The sequence below is a fragment of the Equus caballus genome, unplaced genomic scaffold (genome assembly GCF_041296265.1).
Source record: "Equus caballus isolate H_3958 breed thoroughbred unplaced genomic scaffold, TB-T2T haplotype2-0000440, whole genome shotgun sequence".
NCBI lineage: Eukaryota > Metazoa > Chordata > Mammalia > Perissodactyla > Equidae > Equus > Equus caballus.
Window position 1 is genome coordinate 3,166,646 of NW_027222395.1, and position 22,854 is coordinate 3,189,499.

Consider the following 22,854-nt stretch of genomic DNA (forward strand, 5'->3'; position numbering starts at 1 on the left):
CTGCCTCTGCTGCTCCCTCCTCCAGGGTGCTCTGATTCTAGACCAGTTCCAGCTCCAGGACTCACTCCTGTGTGACCTTGGGCCTGCCCAGGCCTCCCTGGACATCTTTCCTCATCTGAAAAGTGTGAGGAGAATGTCACCTGCTTCCAGGAGTCTCCTGAGGAATCAGGGTCATCTGTGTGTCATCTCTGCTCTCCCCTCACCTCTTAAGGAGGAGCCAGCACAAATCTCCTCACATTCCTGTCCTCCCTTGGACAGTATCTCCCCGCTGGGAGGCCCACACCACTGATCATTTCCCTCCACTTCCCAGAGGAGGAGACCCAGGCCCCCAGAGGGGCAGTGACTGGCTCAAGGACCCACTGAGGAGAGGCTGCCCCCATCCCAGCCAGAGGCCCTGTCCCCGCTGCCTTCACCCCACCCCCGACTCCAAATCTGATGAAGACCCTGACCTCTGGACTCCCAGGGTTTGTCCAGACCCCAGCTGAACAGACAGGGAGGGAGAGGCCAGGGTGTCTTGAGGGACCTGGCCGAGTGGCTCCGGCCTGCCCCACCCTCACAGGGCTCTCTGACCCCCAGCCTGGGCTGAGCCTTGCCATAGCCTCACCTCCTAGGATCCCCTCAGGATGTTCCCCTCCCCTCTCCTTCTGGCCTCCTTCCAGATCTCCAGCCTCCAGGTTACCTGCAGGAGCAGCTCCCTGCTCACATGCTTCTCTGCACCACTTCTTCCAGGTTCGAGAACTCTCCTTGTGGGGTTGGGAAAGAAAGAAAGAAAGCAAGAAAAACTGTGGGATGGTTGAAGGGTAATCCCTTTTATTTGAGAACCCAGCATATCCAAACTGCCTGGGGCCTGGATGAGGAATTCACTGGGGATCTCTGAGCTCTAAGGTCCCCATGGGACTGTGGAGGGGCCTCTCCTCTTGTCCCCTGAGGCCTGCATTCCCATATGTCCCAAACAGATCTCTTTGGAACAATGTTGGTTTCAGCTGCATAGAGACTTCTGTTTCTGCAAAGGAAACACTTGAAAATCTCTACCTGGGCTCAAGCCAGGATGTGGTCTTGAAGGAAATGAATCTTTGGGGCAGAACTGATGGCCTAAGGGCCCTGAGAGACTCAGAGACCCAGCACCCAGGTCAGTCCCTGTGCCCAGTGTTCACTGGCTCCCAGGTGGTCTCAGCTGAGTTTGGGGGACATGCCAGCCCAAAGCAGGCTTCCTGGTTCACCTCGCCCTCATGGTGCCTGGCTGGACAGCAGCCTAGCCACCTGGAAACTTGTCCCCAGGTCTCTTGGAGATGGGTAATGGCAGGGCTCTGCAGGGCAGAAAGGATGGTGTGGAGGGAAGAGAAGTTTCCCAGGTCTCGGCACTCCTGGGAAAGGGAAGAGATAGAGCCATGAGGGGGAGCTGGAGCTCTGCTACCTCTGGCTTCTGTCCCCTCACGGACTTCTCCAGGCCTGGAGGAGACAGATGCCCAGGGAAGCCAGGGCAGGCACATGTGGCACCCGATGAATAACACTGCCAGGCACAAGGATTTGCAGCTCAACACAAGGAAGGAAGTGAGCTTGTCCACACTGGGACCTCAAGTCAAAGTCAGTGTGGCCCTTGGAGGAGAGCCAAGGGACAGTCCAGGGACTCAGACCCCAGGCTTCAATCCTGAGAGCTGAGAAACAAGAGGCAATTCCCACACCTCCAGACATGGCCTGCCATGACTTACCTCAGCCACCCAGACCCAGAGCTCCACCAGCCTGGCCCTGTCCTGCGCTGTCATGCTCGGGTCCCCAAGGCAAGTGACGAGGATGCAATTGGCCATGGTGTTGTCATGCATCACAGTGTCACGGACGGTGGGTGCGAGGTACTCGAGTTCCCTGTTGTCGCACTCAGACCAGATGGAACCGAGGCAGTGGGCGGGCACCAACGTTTTAAACAGCTCCTGAAGAAGATTCAGAGTATCACCCAGCCCTGCTGCACCCCAGCTTGGCGTCCACAGTCCCCCTAGGCCCAGGCAGGGTGAGATCAGAGCTGGAGCTCAGGAAGCAGAACATGTGGCCTGAGGCTTATGGGAGTCCCTGGGTTTGGCTGTGTCCACTGAATGCACCCAGTCCAGGATGACCCCAGACACAGTACTGTGGGGAAGGGAGGGGACGTTTGCTCCCAGCCTTGTCTCACTTCCTCTAAGCTCCAGAACGCAGCCCACACATGACCACCAGAAGGGCCATCATCCACCCATCTCAGCCCCCTCGGGTCCCACTCCCCATTCCCATGCACATTCCCCCGAGGCAGGGACAACCAGCAGCTTTGTTAGACTGTCTCTACAGGAGTCAATACACATCACCTGCCTAAGTGCTGAGGTTGTCCAGGCCACCTGCGCAGATGGGGGATCCACCCAAGGACCTGGCAGCACCTCACTGAGTTCCCATCCCCCACCAAAGGGCGAGACTCTTCCCACCTTCCACTCTCTCCCACCTCATTCATTGGCACAGCCACCCTGTGCAGCAGGTGCTCTGAGTGCCCATCTCTACTGTTCCCTGTTCGCTAGGGGACAGCGAAGGCTTGGGGGGAAAGAAAGCTGCCGAGGTCACATTGTTGGTAAGGGAGGGAGCAGTGATTTGGACCCAGATCATCAGAATCGTGAGCAGGGAATGGCAGGTATGGGGTGGCTCATGGCACCAGGAAGGCAGGGACCACCCTCCCTGTGAGCCCCACTGCTCACTGCAGCCATCCTTGTCAGCTGCTCTGCCACAAGCTGAGGAAGGTGGTCCAAGAGGTTCGGCTTCTCTTCCCACAGCTGGTCCTTGGTGGTCATGGCCCAGGGGCAGGTGGGCTCTGGGGCTGGATCTGGTGGGCTTGTGACTGGTGCAGATGGAACTGGAAGTCTCAGTAGAGCGCAGCGTCCAGTGGGCTCCAGTGCAGGAGCTGGTGCTGGGGCTGCCTTTAATGGTGGCCCTTGCTCTCGTCCTGGAGCAGCCAATTCAGGGGATGCTGGCTCCAGCTCTACCACGGGTGGTGAGACTGGAGATGCAGCTGGCTTTAGCCCGGGGACCGGCACTGGCTCTGGCTCTGGAAGTGACAGGAGCTTTGGAGCTGGCTATGGAGCAGGATAAAGAGTAAGTTTCACCCACACACTTGAAAGCTCCTGTGCCTTTCCCAAAACAGGAAAGACTCTACTGCCTTTAAGAGAACTCCAGCCCATGAACCTCAGCACAGACAGTTTTCCCAGAAAGCAGCCCCCTCACCTTTCTGTTCTGCCTCAATGACCTTGAGATGCTCCAGGTGGTCTGGCAGAAGGAAAGCATGGCCCTCCAGGTCTGAGCCACCAAATATGATGTGAACAGTGGCCAGCTTCACCGTCAAACAGGGAAACTGCAGGGTCTCCCTGCAATCCTGCCCTTGGTCCAGCCAGCTTCCCAACATCAAATAGATAGCACTGGGGGAAGGCAGATGGGCCATAGGGTCAGAGGCCTGACCTTTCCTTCCACATTGCTGTCCTAAGGCACTCTCATTTGGACTGGGACCCTTGTGCCTGCTCCATCCCTTCCAGGGGAAAGCCCCATCCCAGCCTTGAACCCTGCCTGGCTGTTCTGGCAGTGGCAGGCCTTCTCCTGCAGCAGGCTTAACACAGAGTCTGTGGCAGTCTCTTGTTCCCACTGATACTCTTCTCCCAAAGAGCCCAACGTCCACCCCAGCTCTCCATGCATGTGGGTTAATGGAATGAAGACTCAGGCAGATTTGTGAGCAGCTTGCTCACGCACCTCCTGCTCTGGACCTGATTGTGGTGGTCACAAGGGGTGGATTTGGAGAAAGGGTGGCCAAAGGAGCTGGGACTCTGGTGGTGATGGGTCTCTAGGGGACAACTCAGCCCAGACTCCCTTCTGGTTCTCAGGAGGCCTGAGACCCATACAAAGCTCTCTTATACTCCTGTCCTCTTTGAGAAGAAGCTACCAGAACCTAACCCTCCCAGGGGAATCAAAATATAATTGAGACACAGTGTTCTTCCAGGCCTGGCAGAGCCATGGCCCCCATGTTCTTCCCCTACCCTCTCTGCTAGAGACAGGAAACCCTCCTTCTGGACCCATAGACCACTCACTTATTTAGGTGGGTCTGTGGTCCATCCCACTCACAATGGGGGAAGATGCCTCCAGATGCCCAAGAGCATATGAGGACGTCACACAGGATGTATGGTGGAAGGGACCTATTAATGATGTCAAGAGTGACTCTCTCTGACTAGAATTGAGGCCCAGACAGGGTGTCTGCTTCATTCACTGAGTTACGCTTAGTGTCTCCAGAAGTTTAATATGGAGTATGTGTTTAATGCACATTGTTGAGTGAACTCCAACTGTAACCATCCCAGGTATCTGAGTGGTCCTGGGGCCCCTTTGCTGCCTCAGAAATCCCTCATTGGCTACGTGAAGGGCAAGGACCAGGACCAGCTGGATGGAATCTCAAACTCCTTGACAGTGTGCTCTCCAGGTACTTTTCCAAACTCAGAAAGGCCACAAGTCAGTGATGAAAGAGGAAGAGTAAGTTTTATGGGAGACAGAGAAGTTAATCACCATGAGCAACCACAGCCTGTCCCACAGCCCTCTCTGTAAAGCCAGGCACCAGGAACCACTTGCCATGGCTGATTTCATTCATTCCTGGGAGAACCGTATGATGTTCATTGTCTCCCACCCCACTTTTCACAAGACCAAACTGAGGCTCAGAGAGATGTGCTGACATTCCCAAAACTTACAGCTGGCAATGGGCAGAGTCACCACAGTGCTGAGGATGAGGCGGGCACTCACTTAGTAAACAGCTGGTCCAGGACCTGGTGGAATGTGCTGAAGGCCGAGTAGTTGCACACGAAGGTGGTGATGTTGCAGATGATTCTACCCAGGAAGGCTGGGACCATGGACTCTGACAGCTTCTCTATCACAGCTACCTGGAGAGCATGTATCCTGCAGGCCTCGTTTGGATAAAAAGTGGACTCATCTTCAAGCTGACTGGGACCAGAAGGGACATACTGTCAGTGGCACCATCTCAGGGTCCTGGATTAGGAGACCCTTCTGTGCCCAGTCACCTCAGACCAGCCCTGGTCATTGTTGGTGGCCTGTTGCATCTGCTCTCTGTCCAGGGAGATGGAGAAACTGAAGCCATCTGCCATCTCTTTGGCCATCTCCTGTGTGCAGCTCTGCAAAGACATTGCCCCAGGGACAGGACAGAAGGTCTCGGGGGAATGCCTAGACTTGGCTATAGGGAAATTCCCACCACAAATCAGGTACAGAGTGCCTCCCATCACAAATCCATTGTGAAAGTAAACTTCATTCCCTATTTCCTGAGTCTAGTTTCCCCAAGAACACCAGGAGCCATTCCCTATTCCTGTAATGCAGCATCAGCCCCTACTCCCACTGCCAGAAAATTAGCACCCAGTTTCAAACACCACCAGATCCTGAAGTCAGTTCCTGCTGAGGCCTCCCATCCATTCTGTAATTCCACGGTAACTCCTGAGCTCACCTTTCCCCTGAGACCCAGCTCCCAGCCTGCCCTTGGCTTCTTAGAGGATTTCCTTAGTGGGATTTCTTAGGATTTTCTTAGTGGGATTTCCCAGAAGCACTCCCAGCCTGGGCAAGAAAGGTTCTGAAATGTTCTCTATGTATTTTCCAGGACATGGGATATTGGTAGAAGTCATTTTGGTGTATATATGCAACAGTTTTGATGTAAATAATATCTTTTTCAGACAGAGATCAAAGAGTGGGGCTACTGGGTGTAACAAGGAAATGGATACACTGATCCAATGTTTTCATGGTGTGAAGACTTAGAGAGGAAATATCATGGTTAAGAGCAGAGAATATGAAGCCAACATCTTATGTTCCGATTCCAGCTCAATCACTTCGTAGATATTGGTAGTTGGCAGGATACTTATCTCGTCGGGGCCTCAGTTTCTTTATCTGTTGTTGGCAAGAATGATAAGTGTACCTAATTTGTAAGGACGTGGAGAGAATTAAAGGACTTGATGTTTGAAAAATGCTTGGAACACGTAGCACATTACAAGCACTGTACCTATATATTATAAATGAAAATTAATTCTTCTGACAGTGTAAGATCCAGAGGGGAGAATAGTGCCTGGGTGGACGTAGAAAGCAGTCCATGATATAGGATGAATCAATGAATGAACAGCACTGTTGAAGGCATTACCAATGACACATACATCTTCCTATGGACATTCCCAAGCATAGTCACACCCAAGCATCACTCCTCTGTCCTGCATCGTCTTCTTTGATTCTTTTTTTTTTTTTTTGAGGAAGATTAGCCCTCAGCTAACTACTGCCAGTCCTCCTCTTTTTGCTGAGGAAGACTGGCCCTGAGCTAACATCTGTGCCCATCTTCTTCTCCTTTATATGTGGGACCCCTACCACAGCATGGCGTGCCAAGCGGTGCCATGTCCGCACCCGAAATCTGAACCAGTGAACACCGGGACACTGAGAAGTGGAACGTGTGAACTTAACCGCTGCTCCATCGGGCTGGCCCCTTCTTTGATTCTATCCAGGAGTCATGGAGGCTTCTTGAACCCTAGTACCCACACCCACTAAAGGTTCTCTTCTCTCTGTCAGCAAACCCAAGTGCTTGTCCTAATGGCTGCAGCTCACAGGGTCTGCAGTCTGATCCTGATTTTAGATTTACAGTGGTGCCAAAATATCCTGGGTTTTTTTCCTCCTCACCAAAGACCCACAGTACCTAGGTGTATACTCTAGTTTTGAGCACCTCTGGTCGTGCTGTGTGGGACACCGCCTCAGCATGGCCTGATGAGCAGTGCCATGTCCATGCCTGGGATCTGAAGCAGTGAAACCCCGGACCGCCGAAGTGGAGCACATGAACTTAACCACTGTGCCACAGGGCCAGCCCCCAAAATATCCTGTTTTGTCATAAAATCATAATACCATCAGCAGCTAAGGCATGGGAAATAATCAGATCTTCTCAGGTTGAAGTTTTACAAGGCAGCTATGATGAGCAGTAAGAATATTTGGATGGTTCCAAGGGAATTACTGAGGTCACCGACCATGGATTCCAGGAATGGTAGGATAGGGGAAGAGAAATTAAGCTGAGGGCATGGTGATGTGGCATCACTTCCGATCTTGAGGAACGGGTATCTATGGTATGAGAGTGTGGGTAAAATCTAGTCATCAGAGATTTTTGGCGGGTTAATATGTTTCTGAATTATTCATTATTGAACATGATCCTTTGGGTTGATGGAAACACCTGGGACAGGGGAGTCAGCCCCTCAGAGTTGGACGGATGATAATGCCACTACTGATTCAAGCTCTAAAGGAGCTACCAACATCAAGTCGCCAATGAGAGACACTATTTGCAAAACATATCCCTAGTAAAGCACATATATTTATAATATAGCAAGAGCTCTTACAACCCAACAGAAAGAAGCCAAACGACACTACCCTGCTTACCAGGAGACCGCAGAGCAGGCGTGTGATGAGCACCAGGAGCCCTGCCAAGTAGATGAGGATGATGGCCCAGAAGGGGAAGTCTAGGGAGATAAGCGCTGGGCTGACCCAGCTCCTGTCATTTCCCCAAGGCTTCTGCTGTCCCCACACTGTCTCACGGTCCTTGACATGTGTTGGCCAGCATTCATCATCATCCAAGACCCAGTGTGCACGGTTCTCTTTGAGGCACAGCATCAAGATATTCCCTCCCCACCCTGGACTAGGGCTTCCTTGACGCTTACCAGAGTTATCAGTCAAGGCATTGTTTCTGTTGGGAGAGTACCCTGGAAGTCAATAAAATGGAATACATGTGAACGTGCTTTACTTTTTTAAATAAAAGTTTGCAAAAACACAGGAAAGTAGAACAGTATTGGAAACATCGATTGACTAGATTTAACAATGTAAACTTCATCCAATTAAAACAGTATTCCATCCAATGTGTAAATTACCCACACTTGCCACCTTTGCTTTCTCCCATATTTTCCTTTAAAAATGTTTTTTATTTAATTATTTTATTGAGGTCATATTAGCTTATAACATCGTGTAATTTCAGGTGTACATTGTTATATATCAGTTTCTGTATAGATACCATAATACTCACCACTAATAGTCTAGTTTTTTTCCATCACCATAGATATGTACTCCTTTGCCCCTTTTTGCCTCTTCCAAGTCCTTCCCCTCTGGTAACCACCAATCTGTTTTCCTTTTCTATGTGTTTATATTCCACATATTGGTGAAATCATAACGTGTATGTCTTTCTCTGGCTTATTTCAATTAGCATAATACACTCAAGCTCCATCCATGTTGTCGCAAAAGCACAATTTTGTCTCTTTTTATGGCTGAGTTGTACACCATAGTGTGGGCATCTATCTATCTATCTATCTATCTATCTATCTATCTATCTATGTATCTACAACATCGTCTTTATCCATTCATCTGTTAATGGGCATTTGGGTTGCTTCCACATGTTGGCAATTGTGAATAATTAATAAATCTCTGAATTGTTATTTTATGTTCCTTGGATAAATATTCAGTAGTGGGATAGCTCTATGTGGTATTTCTATTTTTAACTTTTGGGGAAATCTCCTACTGTTTTCCATAGTGGCTGCATCAGTTTCCATTCCCAGCAGCAGTGTCTGAGGGTTCTCTTTTCTCCCCATCCTCTCCAACATTTGCTATTTTTGTCTTGTTAATTGTGGCCATTCTGACAGGTGTAAGATGATATCTCGTAGTTTTGATTTGCAATTCCCTAATAATTCGTGACACTGAACATCTTTTCATGTGCCTATTGGCCATCTATATATCTTCTTTGGAAAAATGTGTGTTCATATCCTCTGCCAGCCTTTGTTTTTATCATTTTCTTTTATTTTGGTCACATTGGTTTATAACATTATGTAAATTTCAGGTGCACCACTTTAGGTGTTTCCATTTCTGTGTAGATTCATCATGTTCAGCACCCAAAGACTAATTACAATCCATTACCACACACATGTGCCTAATCACTCCTTTCCTCCTCCTGCCTCCCCCCTTCGCCTCTGGTAACTACCAATCCAATCTCTGCCTCTATGCGTTTGTTTGTCATTGGTTTTACATTCCACTTATGAGTAAAATCATACTGTATTTGACTTTCTCCCTCTGAAATATTTCACTTAGTGTAATACCCTTAAGTTCCAACCATGATGTCACAAATGGCAGGGTTTCACCATTTCTTGTGGCCAACTAGTATTCCATTGTGTATATATATATATATATATATATATATATATATATATATTCTATATCTTCTTTATCCATTCGTCTCTTGATGTCATCTCAGTTGCTTCCAAGTCTTGGCTATTGTGAATAGCGCTGTGATGAACATGGAGATGTATGTACCTTTCTGCATTTGTCTTTTCATGCTTTTTGGATAAATACCGAGCAATGGAATAGCTGAATCATATGGTAGATCTGTTCATAATTTTTTGAGGAATCTCCATACTGTTTTCCATAGTGACTGCACTAGTTTGCACTCCCACCAGCAGTGTATGATGGTTCCCTTCTCTCCACATCTTCTCCAACACTTATCGTTTCCTGTCTTCTTAAGTATAGCCATTGGGATGGGAGTGAGGTGATATCTCTTTGTAGTTTTGATTTACATTTCCTTGATGGTTGATGATGTTGAACACCTTTTCATGTGCAGGTTGGACATATTTATATTTTCTTTGGAGAATTGCCTGTTCAGATCTTTTGCCCATTTTTTAAATTAGGTTGTTAGTTTTTTGTTGTTGAGATATATGAGTTCTGTGTATATTTTGGATATTAACCCCTTATCAGATATATGATTTGCAAATATCTTCTTCCAATTGTTAGAATGTCTTTTCGTCTTGTTGATGGTTTCCTTTGCTGTGCAGAAGATTTTTAGTTTCATATAGTCCCGTTTGTTTATTTTTTCTATTGTTTCCCTTGCCCTGTCAGACATGGTACTTCAAAATATGCTGCTAAGACTGATGTCAAAGAGTGGACTGCCTATGTTTTCTTCTAGAAGTTTAATGGTTCTGGGACTTACCTCCAAGTCTTTACTTGACTTTGAGTTAATTTTTCTATGTGGTGTAAGATAATGACCTACATTCATTCATTTGCATGTGGCTGTCCAATTTTCCAAACACCACTTATTGAAGAGACTTTCCTTTCTCCATTGTATGTTGTTGGCACCCTTCTTGAAAATTAGCTGTCCACAGATGTGTGGATTTATTTCTTGGCTCTCGATCCTCTTCCATTGAACTGTATATCTGTTTTTGTGCCAGTACCATGCCATTTAGCTTACTATAGCTTTGTAGTATATTTTGACATCACGGAGTCTGATACGTCTATTTTTGTTCTCTTTTTTTCAGGATTCCTGTGGCTATTCGGGGTCTTTTGTTGTTCCATATAAGCATTAGGATTCTCCATTCTATTTATCTGAAAAATGTTGTTAGAACTTTGATAGAGATTTCAGTGAATCTGTAGATTGCTTGAGGAAGTATGAACATTTTAACTATGTTGATTCTTCCAATCCAAGAGCACGGAATATCTTTCCACTTCTTGTGTCATCTTCAATTTCTTTCAACAATGTTTTATATTTTTCATCATACTGACCTTCCTCCTCTTTTATTAAGTTTAATCCTAGATATTTTATTCTTTGTGATGCAACTGTAAATGGGATTGCATTCTTAATTTCTCTTTTGGCTACTTCGTTGTTAGTGTATACAAAGTCAACTAATTTTTGGATGTTGATTTTGCATCCTGCAACTTGGCCATATTCATTTATTATTTCTAAAAGTTTTTGGGTGGATTCCTTAGGGTTTTCTACATATGAAATCATGTCATCTTCAAATAGTGACAGTTTCACTTCTTCCTTTCCAATTCGGATCCTTTTTATTCCTTTATCTTGCTTGATTACTCAGGTTAAGACTACCAATACTATGGTAATAAGAGTGGTGAACGTGGGTATTCTTGTCTGGTTCCTGTTCTTAGAGGGACAGCATGCAATTTTTCTCCATCGAGAATTATATTAGCTGTGAGTTTGTCATATATGGCCTTTATTATTTTGAGGTACTTTCCTTTTCTACCCATTTTTCTTCAGAGTTTTTATCAGAAATGGATGCTATATCATGCCAAATGCTGTTTCTGCATATATTGAGATGATCGTGTGCTTTTTATTCTTCACTTTATTAATGTGGTGTATCACGTTGATTGATTTGCAGATGTTGAACTATCCCTGCATCCCTGGAGTGAATCCCACTTGGCCATGGTGTATGATCTTTTTAATGTATTGTTGTATTTCATTTGCTAGTATTTTGTTGCAGAGTTTTGCATCGATGTTCATCAGTGATACCGGCCTATAATTTTCCTTTTCTGTGATATCCTTGTCTGGTTTTGGTATCAGGGTTCTATTGGTTTTGTAGAATGAGTTAGGTAGCTTCTCCACCTCTTCAAGGTTTTGTAAAATTTCGAGAAGGATAGGTATTAAGTCTTTGAATGTTTGGTAGAATTCACCAGGGAAGCCGTCTGGTCTTGGGCTTTTATTTTTTGGGAAGTTTTTCATTACTGTTTCGTTCTACATACTGTTGATTGCTCTATTAAAATTCTCTAGTTCTTCTTGATTCAGTTTGAAGGTGGTATGTTTCTAAGGATTTATCCAGTTCTTCTATATTATCCAATTTGTTGGCATATAGCTTTTCATGATATTCTCTTGTAATATTTTGCATGTGTGAGGTGTCCATTGCAATTTCTCCTTTTTCATTTCTGATGTTATTTGAGCCTGCTCTCTTTTTTCTTTGTGAGTCTAAGTAAAGGTTTGCCAATTTTGTTTATCCTTTCAAAGAATCAGCTCTTGGATCCATTGATTTTTTTCTGTTGTATTTTAGTCTCTATTTCATTTACTTTTGCTCTTATTTTTATTTCCCTCCTTCTACTGATATTGGGCTTTATTTGTTTTTCTTGTTTGTTGACATAGACCTGAATTGCTATAAACTTCCTTCTTAGAATTGCTTTTGCTGTATCCCATAGATTTTGGCATGTCATATTTTCATTTTTATTTGTTTCCAGGCAATTTTTTATTTCTCCTTTGATTTTTTCATTGACCCGATTGTCGTACAGTTGCATTTTGTTTAATCTCCACATATTTGTGGCTTTTCTGATTTTCTTCCTGTAGTTGATTTTTAGTTTCATACCTTTGTGGTCAGAGAAGATGCCTGGTATTGTTTCAATCTTATTAAATTTAATAAGACTTCTTTTGTGGCCTAATATGTGAGCAATCCTGGAGAATGTTCCATGTGCATTTGAAAAGAATCTGTATTCTATGGTTTCTGGATGGAATTTTCTCTATATATCTACTGAGTCCATCTGATCTAAAGTGTCATTTAAGGCTGATATTTCCTTTTTGATTTTCCATTTGCATGATCTATCCATTGGTGTAAGTGGAGTGTTAAAGTCCCTTATTATTATTGTGTTAGTCTCTATTTCTCCTCTTATGTCTGTTAATAATTGCTTTATATATAAGGGTGCTCCTATGTGAGGTGCAAAGATATTTACAAGTGCTATATCCTCTTGTTGGATTGTTCCCTTTATCATTATGTAGTGCCCTTTTTGTCTCTTGTTACAGTTTTTGTTTTAAAGTGTATTTTGTCTGATATAAGTATTGCCACCCTAGCTTTCTTTTCTTTGTCATTTGCATGGAGTATTTTTTCCCATCCCTTAACTTTCAGGTTGTGAGTGTCTTTAGGTCTGAAGTGTGTCTCTTGTATACAACATATGCATGAGTCTTGTTTTTTTTTAATCCAATCTTCCACCCTATGCCTTTTGATGGGAGCATTTAGTCCATTGACGTTTAAAGTAGCTATTGGTAAATATGTATTTACTCCTATTTTGTTATTTTTTCTGGGTGTTTTAATAGTTCTTCTCTATTCCTTCCTTCTTCTCTTGCTCTATTCTCTTGTGTTTGGGGACTTTCTTTAATATCATGTTTGGGTTCCTTTCTCTGAATTATTTATATATTTATTACAGGTTTCTGGTTTGTGAATACTATGAGGTTCGTATGTAATAATCTACATATATAGCAATCTACATTGAGTTGCTGATCTCTCTAGTTTGACTTCTTGTTAAAAACTTGACTCTTTTACACCCCTCCTCCCACATTTTGTGCTTTTGATATCAAATCTAACCTCTAATTTTGTGTGTGAGTATCCATTATCCTATTATCATTGAAATAGGTAATTTTAGTTCTTTTGTATTTTGACTTCCATATTATCTTCATGTGTGGTTGCTCTGCTACATTTACTGTATTTTTACCTTTAACAGTGATTTTATTGTCTTTTTATTTTACTGTAATTTCTTATCCCTTCTTTTTATCTTCTCTTTCCCACTTAAATAAGTTCCTTTAGCATTTCCTGTAAAACTGGCTTCTTGGGGATAAACTCCTTTAATTTTTGCTCGTCTGGGGAACTCTTTCTCTCTCCTTCCATTCTGAGTGAAAACCTTGCTGTGTAGAGTATTTTTGGCTGTAGGTTTTTTCCTTTCAGCACTTGAAATATATCCTGCCACTCTCTTCTAACCTGCAAGGTTTCAGCTGAGAAGTCAGCTGACAGCCTTATGGGCTTTCCTTTGTATGTCACTTGTTGCCTTTCTCTTGTGGCTTTTAGGATTCTCTCTTTATCTTTAATTTTTGACGTTTCAATTACAATGTGTCTTGGTGTGGGCCTCTTTGGGATTATCTTGTTTGGTGATCTCTGTGCTTGCTGTGCTTGGATGTCTCTTTCCTTAGGTTAGGAAAGTTTTCAGCTATCATTTCTTTGAATAGATTCTCTCACCCCTTTGTCTTTCTCTTCTCCTTCTGGGACACCTATAATATGAATGATAATGGGCTTAATGATGTCTCAGAATTAACTTAGATTGTTGGTTCTTTTTAGTTCCTTTTTCTTTTATCTGTTCAGCTTGGGTGATTTCCCCTACTCTTTTGTCCAGCTGGCTGATCCATTCTTCTGTATCATCTACTCTGCTATTGAGTTCCTCTAGTGAATTTTTCATTTCTACTACTGTATTCTTCCTTTCATTTTTTTTTATATTTTCCAATTCTTGGTTGACGTTCTCACTGGGTTCATCAAATCTTATCCCAACATCAGTGAGCATCGTTATGACTTTTTCTTTGAAGTCTTTGTCACGTAGATTGCTTATTTCCACTTCATTTAGTTCTTTTTCTGGGGTTTTTCCTGTTCCCTTGCTTGGAATGTATTCCTTTGCCTCCTCATTTTGCCACTTTCTCTGTCCTTATATCTATGTATTAGGTGGGTCAGCTATGTCTCCTGATCATGGAGAAGTGGCTTTATGTAGGACATGCCTTTTGAGGCTCAGCAGTGTGCTTCCCTCTCATCACTAGTTCCAAATGTTCAAGGAGTGACTCCTGTGTGGGCCACATGTGTCCTTCCCTTGTTGCAAGGTTGCTTTTACTGCAGGTTCCCAAGGAGTCCATGCTGTCCCCCTGGTTGGCTGGTTGTAATTCTCAGCTCTGTGTGCTGCTGTTCTGGACACTTCAGTCACTTTGTTGCATTTGGGGACAGGCAGCACCACTGGCTGTAATATCTAAGAGCACATTCCTGTTGCAGTTTTTCTGTTAAGTGAACAGGACTCCAGTGTGACTGGTTGCTAGGCTCAAGGGGTTACAATTGCTGTAGGATTCCAGCCTGCAAGACTGTTGTCAGCTCTCTCAGGTTTGCAGCTGAGTGGGGCTGGCCCCAGGAACCAGAGCACCCAATTGTTTCAGGCTTGGGAAGGAGGGGCTGATCCCATATGTGACTTTTTGCAAAGCACAGGTCTTCTGTTGCTGATAAGCCCCATGGCCCACAGGTCCACACACACTGTCAGTACAGTCCTGGCCTGTGAACACATCCCTGCTCCCTGGAGCAGACCCAGTCACCACACTGCAGAGGCTCCACACATGCTGTGCCCAATGCCCAACCCACTCCAATGATCCTCACACGTCCTGCCCTGCAGAGGCAGAGCCACTTTCCTGCCTGCAGCAGATCCTGGCACACAGCCTATGCAAGTCAAAGGTTGCTTGAGGGCTTGCTGTTGGTTGGGGCCAGTCCCTAGGGTGGGCTGTCTGCCCTGTCTGAGTTGGATTAAATACTTGCTGTAATGGGTGGGGCAGACTCCAAGGCTAACAGGCCAGAGGAAGAACTCCAATGGCATCAGCCAACATCTGTGTCTGCACTCCTGTACTAGGTCATGATAACGGATCCCACCAATTTCTCAGTCCTTGGAGAGCTCTCACATCTCAGAGAGATGCACCCAGAGCTTATCAAGTGAGTCTTTCTTCATCAAAGGACTTTGCACCTTTCTTTCTGTTGATTTTAGGTTGCTTTCTGAAACCTGTGAATGTGTGTGTGGGCCCTTTAAGAGGGCTTTTTCAGCTTATGTCCAATAGCTTTCCTAGGGGTGTTCCCAATTCCATTTACTAGCCAGCAAAGCCAGATATTCTGAGACTCACTTCAGTTATACGGAGTCTGATGGGTGCTTATCACAGTAATGCTTCCCAGTTCAGATCCCCCACTCCTCCAGGGAAGGCTGTGTAACTTAGGGTTTTTCTCACCCAGATGTGAAGCTCCATGGTTCATGAAGGTGACATTTTTATATCCAGAAGGAGTTCCTCCCTCTTCTACCTTGGTCAGAACTCTCCCCTGTTTTGGGGATCCTTTTTATCCAGTTTCCACTTCTCTCTCAGGCGTAATTGTTCAAAAAATGGTTGTAGCTTGGTTGTTTTCATGGTAGGAGGTGAGTTCAGAGTCTTCCTATGCTGCTATCTTGACACCAACTCCTCACTAAAATATTAAAGGCAAGTAGACATCCTGATGTTTCACCCCATTTCAGTTTGCATGTCTGAAAAATTTGGACACTTTGCTACATAGTCCAAGGCCATTATCACACTACAGGAGTGTAACAAATTAAATTAAATTTATACCTCTGGGCACAGAGGACTGAAATTCTGCCAAGCCATCTTATGATGGGGGGGGAGCAGAGCACACGTCATTAGTTGGCAAGCCCATGGGACCTGTGTAAATTTGTAAGTTCCCATTCAAATGATTTCTTCTCTGCATAGAAACACATTCGTTGCCTTCTCCTTTACCAAGTTGTTTTATATTCATATGCCAGGATTCACCTACAATGGAATTTCCTTTAGGAAACCTTCTCTATTACAGCTCCCAAGTATGGACTGGTTCACATCATATCATTTATAATTTCAGTCACCTATTCTTGTTATTGCCAGCTACACCATCAACTCCACAGGTTAGGGACACAGAGCACTCACTGGGCACTGGGGAGGGTTACAAATCTCACTGCATGTGCAACCTCTCTCCAGGCAACTTCTTAGTGATGCGTTGTCCAATATGGAGTATCAAGTGCCTTTTTAAATAAAAATTAATTTTAATTAAACAAAATTAAAAGTCAGTTACCTTAGTAACATTAAAAACAGTATTGATATAAACCAGTCACAATGCCACCCTTCAATTACTCGGTATCCACATGTGGCTTTGTACTGGATAGCACAGATATAGAACATTTCCATCATTACAGAAAGTTCTAGTGCATCCTTCTGATCTATAGCAGGACTTGGCAGAATACAGCCTATGAGCCATCAAGCCCTTACCTATTTTCATACAGCCCATGGATAAGAAAACAGGCCCATCTTGTCACATCTGCCAAGGCTCGTTCACACACAGCTGAAGGTCCTCAATGATCATCTGACCAAGTGTATTCAATGCAGAGATAATGTAGCAGGTGTCCTGACAGGGGAAGTGACTATCCTGAGGCCACAGAGCCATCTGAGAGAAGGCAAGTGCCTGCTATATCCCACTGGGAGTCCTTTTCTCTCCCTCAATGGTGGGCAAAGCCTGGGGGACTATGTCATCTTCTGCCTGTCTGAGAAAGTCAAATGCTGTCCCATCCCCAGGCATCCAGATTCCCAGCAAGGACCCCAGGTGTGGAAGTTGGAAACCACACTCCACCCCAATGTGGAGGGAGTCTTACCATCCATGAGGACACTGTTCTTGTCCAGGGAAAGGCTCAGCAGCTGGGTACCATTCTGGGCAAGATACAAGAATTCCTCACAGATCACAACTCTATCCATTCTGTGTCCCAATGGTGAGACGTTACACAGGGAGGCCGCCCTATTGTGGTTACTGCAGGGGACAGAGCTGGAAGGGCACAAGGGGTGAACAAGATTGTCTGGAGTTCTACCCTGATTGTAGATGCCCTGCTTCTAGGGCCTGTTTAAGAGAACTTTCAGCAAGGATGTTAACATTTGTGTCCGCACTATCCAATAGAATCATTATTAGCCCCATGTGGTTTTTGAGCACTTAAAATGTGGCTAATGTGTGTGAGCGAAGAACTAAATTTCTCATGTCATGTAATTTAACGTAATTAATTTATAAATAGCCACAGGGAGAACATTTCTGAAATGTTGGAGTAAGGACTTCTGAAAATCCATGCAAACAATGAGGACACTGGTGAAAATGGTAAAAATCAACTTTTTCAGAAGTCTAGAAGTTAACCAAATGCTTGCAACAATCTGAGGAGTGTCTAGTTAAGAAAGACAGTGGAATCTTGGTAAAGGGAATAATCTCAGTGGCATTAAAATTTGTGCTGTTCCCATCCTACTCTGATCATAGCCTTAGTAACTTGGAAAACCATCAGTCTCAGAACCATGGTAGATGTAAAAACCAGCAGCCTAGAAGGCATAATGAGTTTGGAGTTCACAAAGACCCATCCCCATTGAATTTCACCATCTGACCTACCTGTCAGCTCCTTGTAAATGTCCAATTTTAGGGGCTTCTCTTGAGTTGACTCAGAGCTTGCTCAGTGAGGAGAACCTCCCCTAGCATGCTTACCAGAACAATCAGTGGTAATTATTTGCTATTGTAGCTACCTGAGCGAGCTATACTAGTTGAGGCAAGTGAGAGGTGAGCAAAAAACTGAAAAGAAAAATTAGGAGAATGACATGTGTATGAGGGCTCTGAAAAGCTCCAATGTATTGGTGAGGATCTAGAAGGCCACAAGTGTGCAGGGCTCTGTGCATGCCCAGGAAAGACTAGAGAAAGTCTCAGTCTCTCACCTCTAGCTGAAAGTGTGGCTTCCTATCTGGAAAATTGATTCATGTAACTGGCCATATTAATAGAATAAAGGAAAAATGCCACTTGACCATGATACAGACATACAAAAGAGAATTTCACAAAATGCAACATCCTTAATAATTAAAAAAGAAAAACAAATAACACTCAACACATTAGGAACAGAAAGGAACTTTATCAATCTAATAAGTAAAATCCTTGAAAACCGACAGGTAATATCACAGTCGGTGGTGAAAGACTGATAATTTCCCCCTAAGACCAGGGATGAAACAATGTTCTTGGCCCTCGTTTCATGTGTTATTCACCTTGAACTAGAGGTTCTAATGAGGGCACTTAGGCAAGACAAATTTTAAAAAGGCATCTAAATTCGAAAGGAATATGTAAAATTATTTCCTTTTGCAGATGACTTGATAATTTATAGAGAAAACCCTAAGAAATGCAAACACATAGTATATGAATCAGATCTAAAATAACAAGAGAGAGTCTCCCTTTGGAGGTTTGAGGAAGGTGTCCCCCAACCAGAACTTGGGCTGATTGTTAAAGAGGAAATAAAATAGAACAGTATAAGTAATGATCATTGTAATTCTAAGCTCTGCATGAACACTTACCACTGACAAAAAGGCTGTCACTGATCAGGTGGTAGAGGTCCCTTGGGGTGACATGGTGGGTCAGCTGTTTCAGCTCCCAGGAATGCTGCTCTTGGTCACACGTGGCCTCTGTCATGAGCCATGGAGTGAGCGTGGTAGGTGCAGACAGAATCTACACCAGTGGCTGCCCCAACCTCCTGAGGCCCAGGGAGAGGGGGACTGTACAGAGATGTCCTGAAACCTCTGATAATGGGGGCCAGAGTGAAGGAGGAGCAAATTGGCAGTCAGTGTGAAGATTGAAAATTGGGGTGGTCACCAAAAGTGGTCATGACTGGCAAATTCTATGAAAAGAAAATTACCTGAGGTAAATCAGTCCAAAATCCATGTACAAGGGGACCAGGCTACTCTTCTTGAACAAGGATCAAAGCTGTGGAGAAAGGAGGAGGAGGAGGATGAGCAGGAGAGACAGTACTTGGGGAGTGGCTGGCCGGGGCTCATCTTACCAGGAGCTGCAGGCACCAGGGTCTCATCAGGTGCTGCAGGACTCTCCCAGTGGAGTTGAACGTGCCTGAGCCCTTGCTCATGTCTGTTGAATACTGGAGGTTGGAGATGCTGAAGTTGAGGGTGAGGGTCTTCAGGTCGTGCCTCAGCTGCAGTAAGTGGGGGGGAGATATGGCCATCACTGAGAGCTGGCCTGCGGCCAGATCAGAGGCCCACATTCATTATAATCATTTATCCTCTCTCCCAGTGGTACCACCACCCACTGATGTGGTCATCCATGTTGAAGCCAGCATTTCTGCTCAGATCCTTCTCCCTCACTTCCTAGTAACACCAATTCCACTTGCAGAATGGTCCTCATTACATTTCTTCTCTCCATCCATGTCCCAGCCCTGTCTTGTCTTTTCTCACCAGAAACAACACCTTAACAGACTCATTGGATGCTCTGTCTAAAGGATGTTCTCTGCCTTGAACATTAGAAAAAATTTTTGAAATGAAAATCTCACTAGGAGCACTCCTGCTCTAGTAACACCCATGCTCTCTAAGGTCTTCAGAATTAAGTTCACGTTTCTTGACCTGGAACTCAAGGCCCTTCCAAATCTGGCTCCTGCTGACTCTTCAGCCTCATTGATTCATTCACTCTGAGTTTGGCTTTGTGCTTCAGGCAAACCAAATTCCTATCAATTCTTCCATACACTATGCTGTTTTTGGATACTGGGCCTTTCCTCATGGAATTCCCTCTGCCAGGAACACTTGCCATACCTTATTTTCCTCGGTAACTCTTACTCATTATTAAAGATCCAAATTAGGCAAAACTTTCTGCAGAAAGTCCATCCCCTTCAAATGTTGCCAGGTGCCTCTCCTCAAAGCATCCCCCCTTATGTTATATTTGTTTCTTAATTTGACAAGACTAGGGGCTCAAGACTGGCATCAGATTGAATTATTGGTATAATATTTGTGATCAGTAGGACGGCCCTAAAACCAGAATTCCATACCTTGGCTTCCCAGCTCCCAAGTAATAATTGACTGGTGGATGTGTGGGGCTAGAGGGCTTCTCTTAGGAAGGAAGAGGGGCCCCATATACTTGTGGTGGCTTGTGGTGGGTCTGGTCATGAGGAAGTAGGCAGGAACATGGTGCCAGGCTCAGAAGCTGTGGAAACAACTGTCATCAAGGGTGGGGGGCCAGGGCTCCACACAGAGTGAAGAAGCCCCCCAGGCTCCTCTGTGTTCCACTAGTGGCTGTTCCAGGACAATCATTCACAGGTGAGCCATAAACATGAGTGACAGAAGGAGTGATTGTCTGAGTAGAGGGAAGAGCAAGACTGTGAATGAGATGAACCTAAGAGAGTGAGTGTGGTTGAAGAGAGAGATGGAAAAAAGAGATAGGTAGAGGCACAGACAGAAAGGATACTTGGATGGACAGAGGAAGAGTGGACAAATGGAGGGTCAAAGGGAAAGCAGGAAGAATAAAGACAAGGAAGAGAAGTTGGAGCTATGGGAGGAAAGAGTATGGAAGGAGAGGAGAAGGATAAACAGGTGAACACGCAGAAGGACAGTTGGATACATTGATATCTGGACAGATGGTTGGATGGCTAGATGGAAGGAAGGAAGGAAAGAATGGATGGAGGGAGCGAGAAAGGGAGGAAGGAAGGAAGGGAGGAAGGAAGGAGTCTGAGAGGAGGGAGAACTGGGAAAATAACATGCCCAAGTTCAGAGGGTGCTTTAACTGTTGGTTAAGCCTGAGAATACATGACCCCTAACTCCCAGGCTTGTGTCCCCCTGTCCCAATGCTGCCTGTTATTACTCATAGAGATAAGCTTATGGATATAGAAGAAACTTTGACCCCTACCCTCACAACACACAAAACTCAATTCCTGGACACTTTCACCTAAAGGTGAAAGGTAAAATAATAAAGCATCGAGAAGACAACATAAGAAAACATCTTCAGGATGACAGGGTAACAAAAACTTCTTAAAGAAGACCCCCACACACATACACACACAAACACTCTCTCTCTAAAAAAAAAAAAGATTGGTAAACTGGAATTCATTAAAATTTAGAATTGCAGTTCGTGAAAAGACACATTACAAGAGGCAATTGGCAAGTTGCAGGATGGGAAGAGATGTTTCCAATTCTAGTAGTCAAAACAGGATTCACATGCAGAATACATACAAACTTCATCATTACAATAAGAAAAAAGGGAAACAACCCAATTTGTTAAAAATGGGCAAAAGACTTGAATAGGCACATCACAACACAGCGTGTCCCAATGTCTAACAAGCATATGTAAGTCTAACAAGCCTATGTAAAGGTGCTCAACACTAGTTATCAGGGAAAGGGCAATACAACCACACTGAGATCTCATACACAACCACAGAAGGGTTAAAACCAGGTATTAAAAGTTGAACTATGGCAGCAAGAGGAGGTGAGGCTGCAGAGCAAGTGGAATTCTCACACATTGCTGGTAAGACTATGAATTTGTACAACCACTTTGGAAAACTGTTTGGCAGGATCTATCTAGTGAAGCAGAAATATACATACAAGGTGACCAGCAATTGTACTCTTAGATATGCAGTCAACTAAAATGCAAACATGTGAACCAAGAGAAAGGAGCAAGAATGATTAGAGCATCATTCTCCTTATTCCTCCATAGTAGAAAGCACTCAAATATCGATCTACAATAGAATGGATAAATCAATTCTGGTATCTACTTCATGGTGGTTTTAAAAATTGGCCACAAATTCTTGGAGACACATGCCATAAATATGTGAGGTTTAGGTTCCTTCCTCTTGAATCTAAGCAGGTGTTTATCTACTTCAATCAACAGAATAGAAGTGTTGTTCTGTGGAAGTGGAGTTATGTGACTCCCAAGGATGTGCCACTCTCAGGAAGCTTGCTCAGGGAACCCAGCCAACAAGCTGTGAAGAGCTAAGACCTCACGGAGAATCTCCTCATGGAGAATCTGCAACCAGGGCACAGCCACCTTCATAGCAACTGCTATGCTGGCGATCAGGTGATAAGACTTAATTCCCAAACAGAAGATGAACCATATGCACTGAGAAAATAGACCACCAACACAAGCCCTGACACACACCATGTCCATTTATACTTGGTATCTCAAGACCAGGGGCCAGGATGAGGAGGCAGGAGTTCATCCCCAAATTCTTGTGATTTTATCCAACACCAGACAGACTATGCTCACCAAGCATTTCCTAAACCTCCTCCCTTCCTCAAAGGAATCTCTGCTTGTAGATACCTACATTAAGTTTCCTCTGGTCATATATGATCACCAACCCCAGTACAGCCTTTGTATCAGCAATATCTGAACACTATTTGATCAAGTCACTTGGGACCCAAAAGTAGCAAAGAAGGAGAACAACTTTCAAGTAGAAGTTTCCATCTCCATTGAAATTGCACTTGAGATGTACCATTGGAAAAATAAAACAGCCACTTTTCAAAACAAGAAATGTAGGTGCCCTTGTGAACGATCCCAGAGGATTTTGGTCTTCAAGACATCCCAGCCAAGGTACCTTCATGTGAGTGAAAGAGCCTCTAAATGATTCTAGACCCTAACCATAAGAGAACAGGGAAATGTCTCCCTCATAAATTTCTAACCCACGGAATCTGACTAATAAAATGTTTACTGTTTCACTCCACTAATT

General features: G+C 44.5%; 1 protein-coding gene and 1 long non-coding RNA gene across 3 annotated transcripts in view; both read right to left on the minus strand.

The window, feature by feature from the left end:
• Nucleotides 1–1,518: 1,518 nt before the first annotated feature.
• On the minus strand, nucleotides 1,519–4,883 carry LOC138923039 (ral guanine nucleotide dissociation stimulator-like). Its single transcript, XM_070259550.1, has 4 exons — nucleotides 4,777–4,883; nucleotides 3,251–3,419; nucleotides 2,706–3,080; nucleotides 1,519–1,925 (listed from the first exon to the last, which is right to left on the minus strand). The coding sequence occupies exons 1-4, from the start codon at nucleotides 4,881–4,883 to the stop codon at nucleotides 1,629–1,631; spliced, it is 948 nt and encodes a 315-aa protein (XP_070115651.1). The 3' UTR covers nucleotides 1,519–1,628.
• Nucleotides 4,884–6,936: 2,053 nt separating this feature from the next.
• Nucleotides 6,937–22,854, minus strand: part of LOC138923043 (uncharacterized) — a 29,097-nt gene continuing 13,179 nt past the window's right edge. The window contains exons 2-6 of one of the 2 annotated variants that reach the window (XR_011436146.1): nucleotides 19,198–19,344; nucleotides 19,054–19,121; nucleotides 18,716–18,937; nucleotides 17,008–17,174; nucleotides 15,499–15,800 (exon numbers count right to left, since the gene is read on the minus strand). This is a non-coding gene — a long non-coding RNA (uncharacterized lncRNA). Of the gene's footprint in view, nucleotides 7,752–15,498; nucleotides 15,801–17,007; nucleotides 17,175–18,715; nucleotides 18,938–19,053; nucleotides 19,122–19,197; nucleotides 19,345–22,854 lie in introns of those variants that run through there. The other variant, XR_011436147.1, reaches the window with a different exon arrangement.

What these genes read in the sequence shown, in the direction of transcription:
- LOC138923039 (XM_070259550.1), bottom strand. Translation starts at nt 4,883, where the DNA reads ATGGTCCCAGCCTTCCTGGGTAGAATCATCTGCAACATCACCACCTTC. An exon ending in CTGGACCAGCTGTTTACTAA is followed by an intron (nt 3,420 to 4,776) that starts GTGAGTGCCCGC and finishes GCCTTCCCCCAG; the next exon opens with TGCTATCTATTTGATGTTGG. An exon ending in ACCACCTGGAGCATCTCAAG is followed by an intron (nt 3,081 to 3,250) that starts GTCATTGAGGCA and finishes CCTGCTCCATAG; the next exon opens with CCAGCTCCAAAGCTCCTGTC.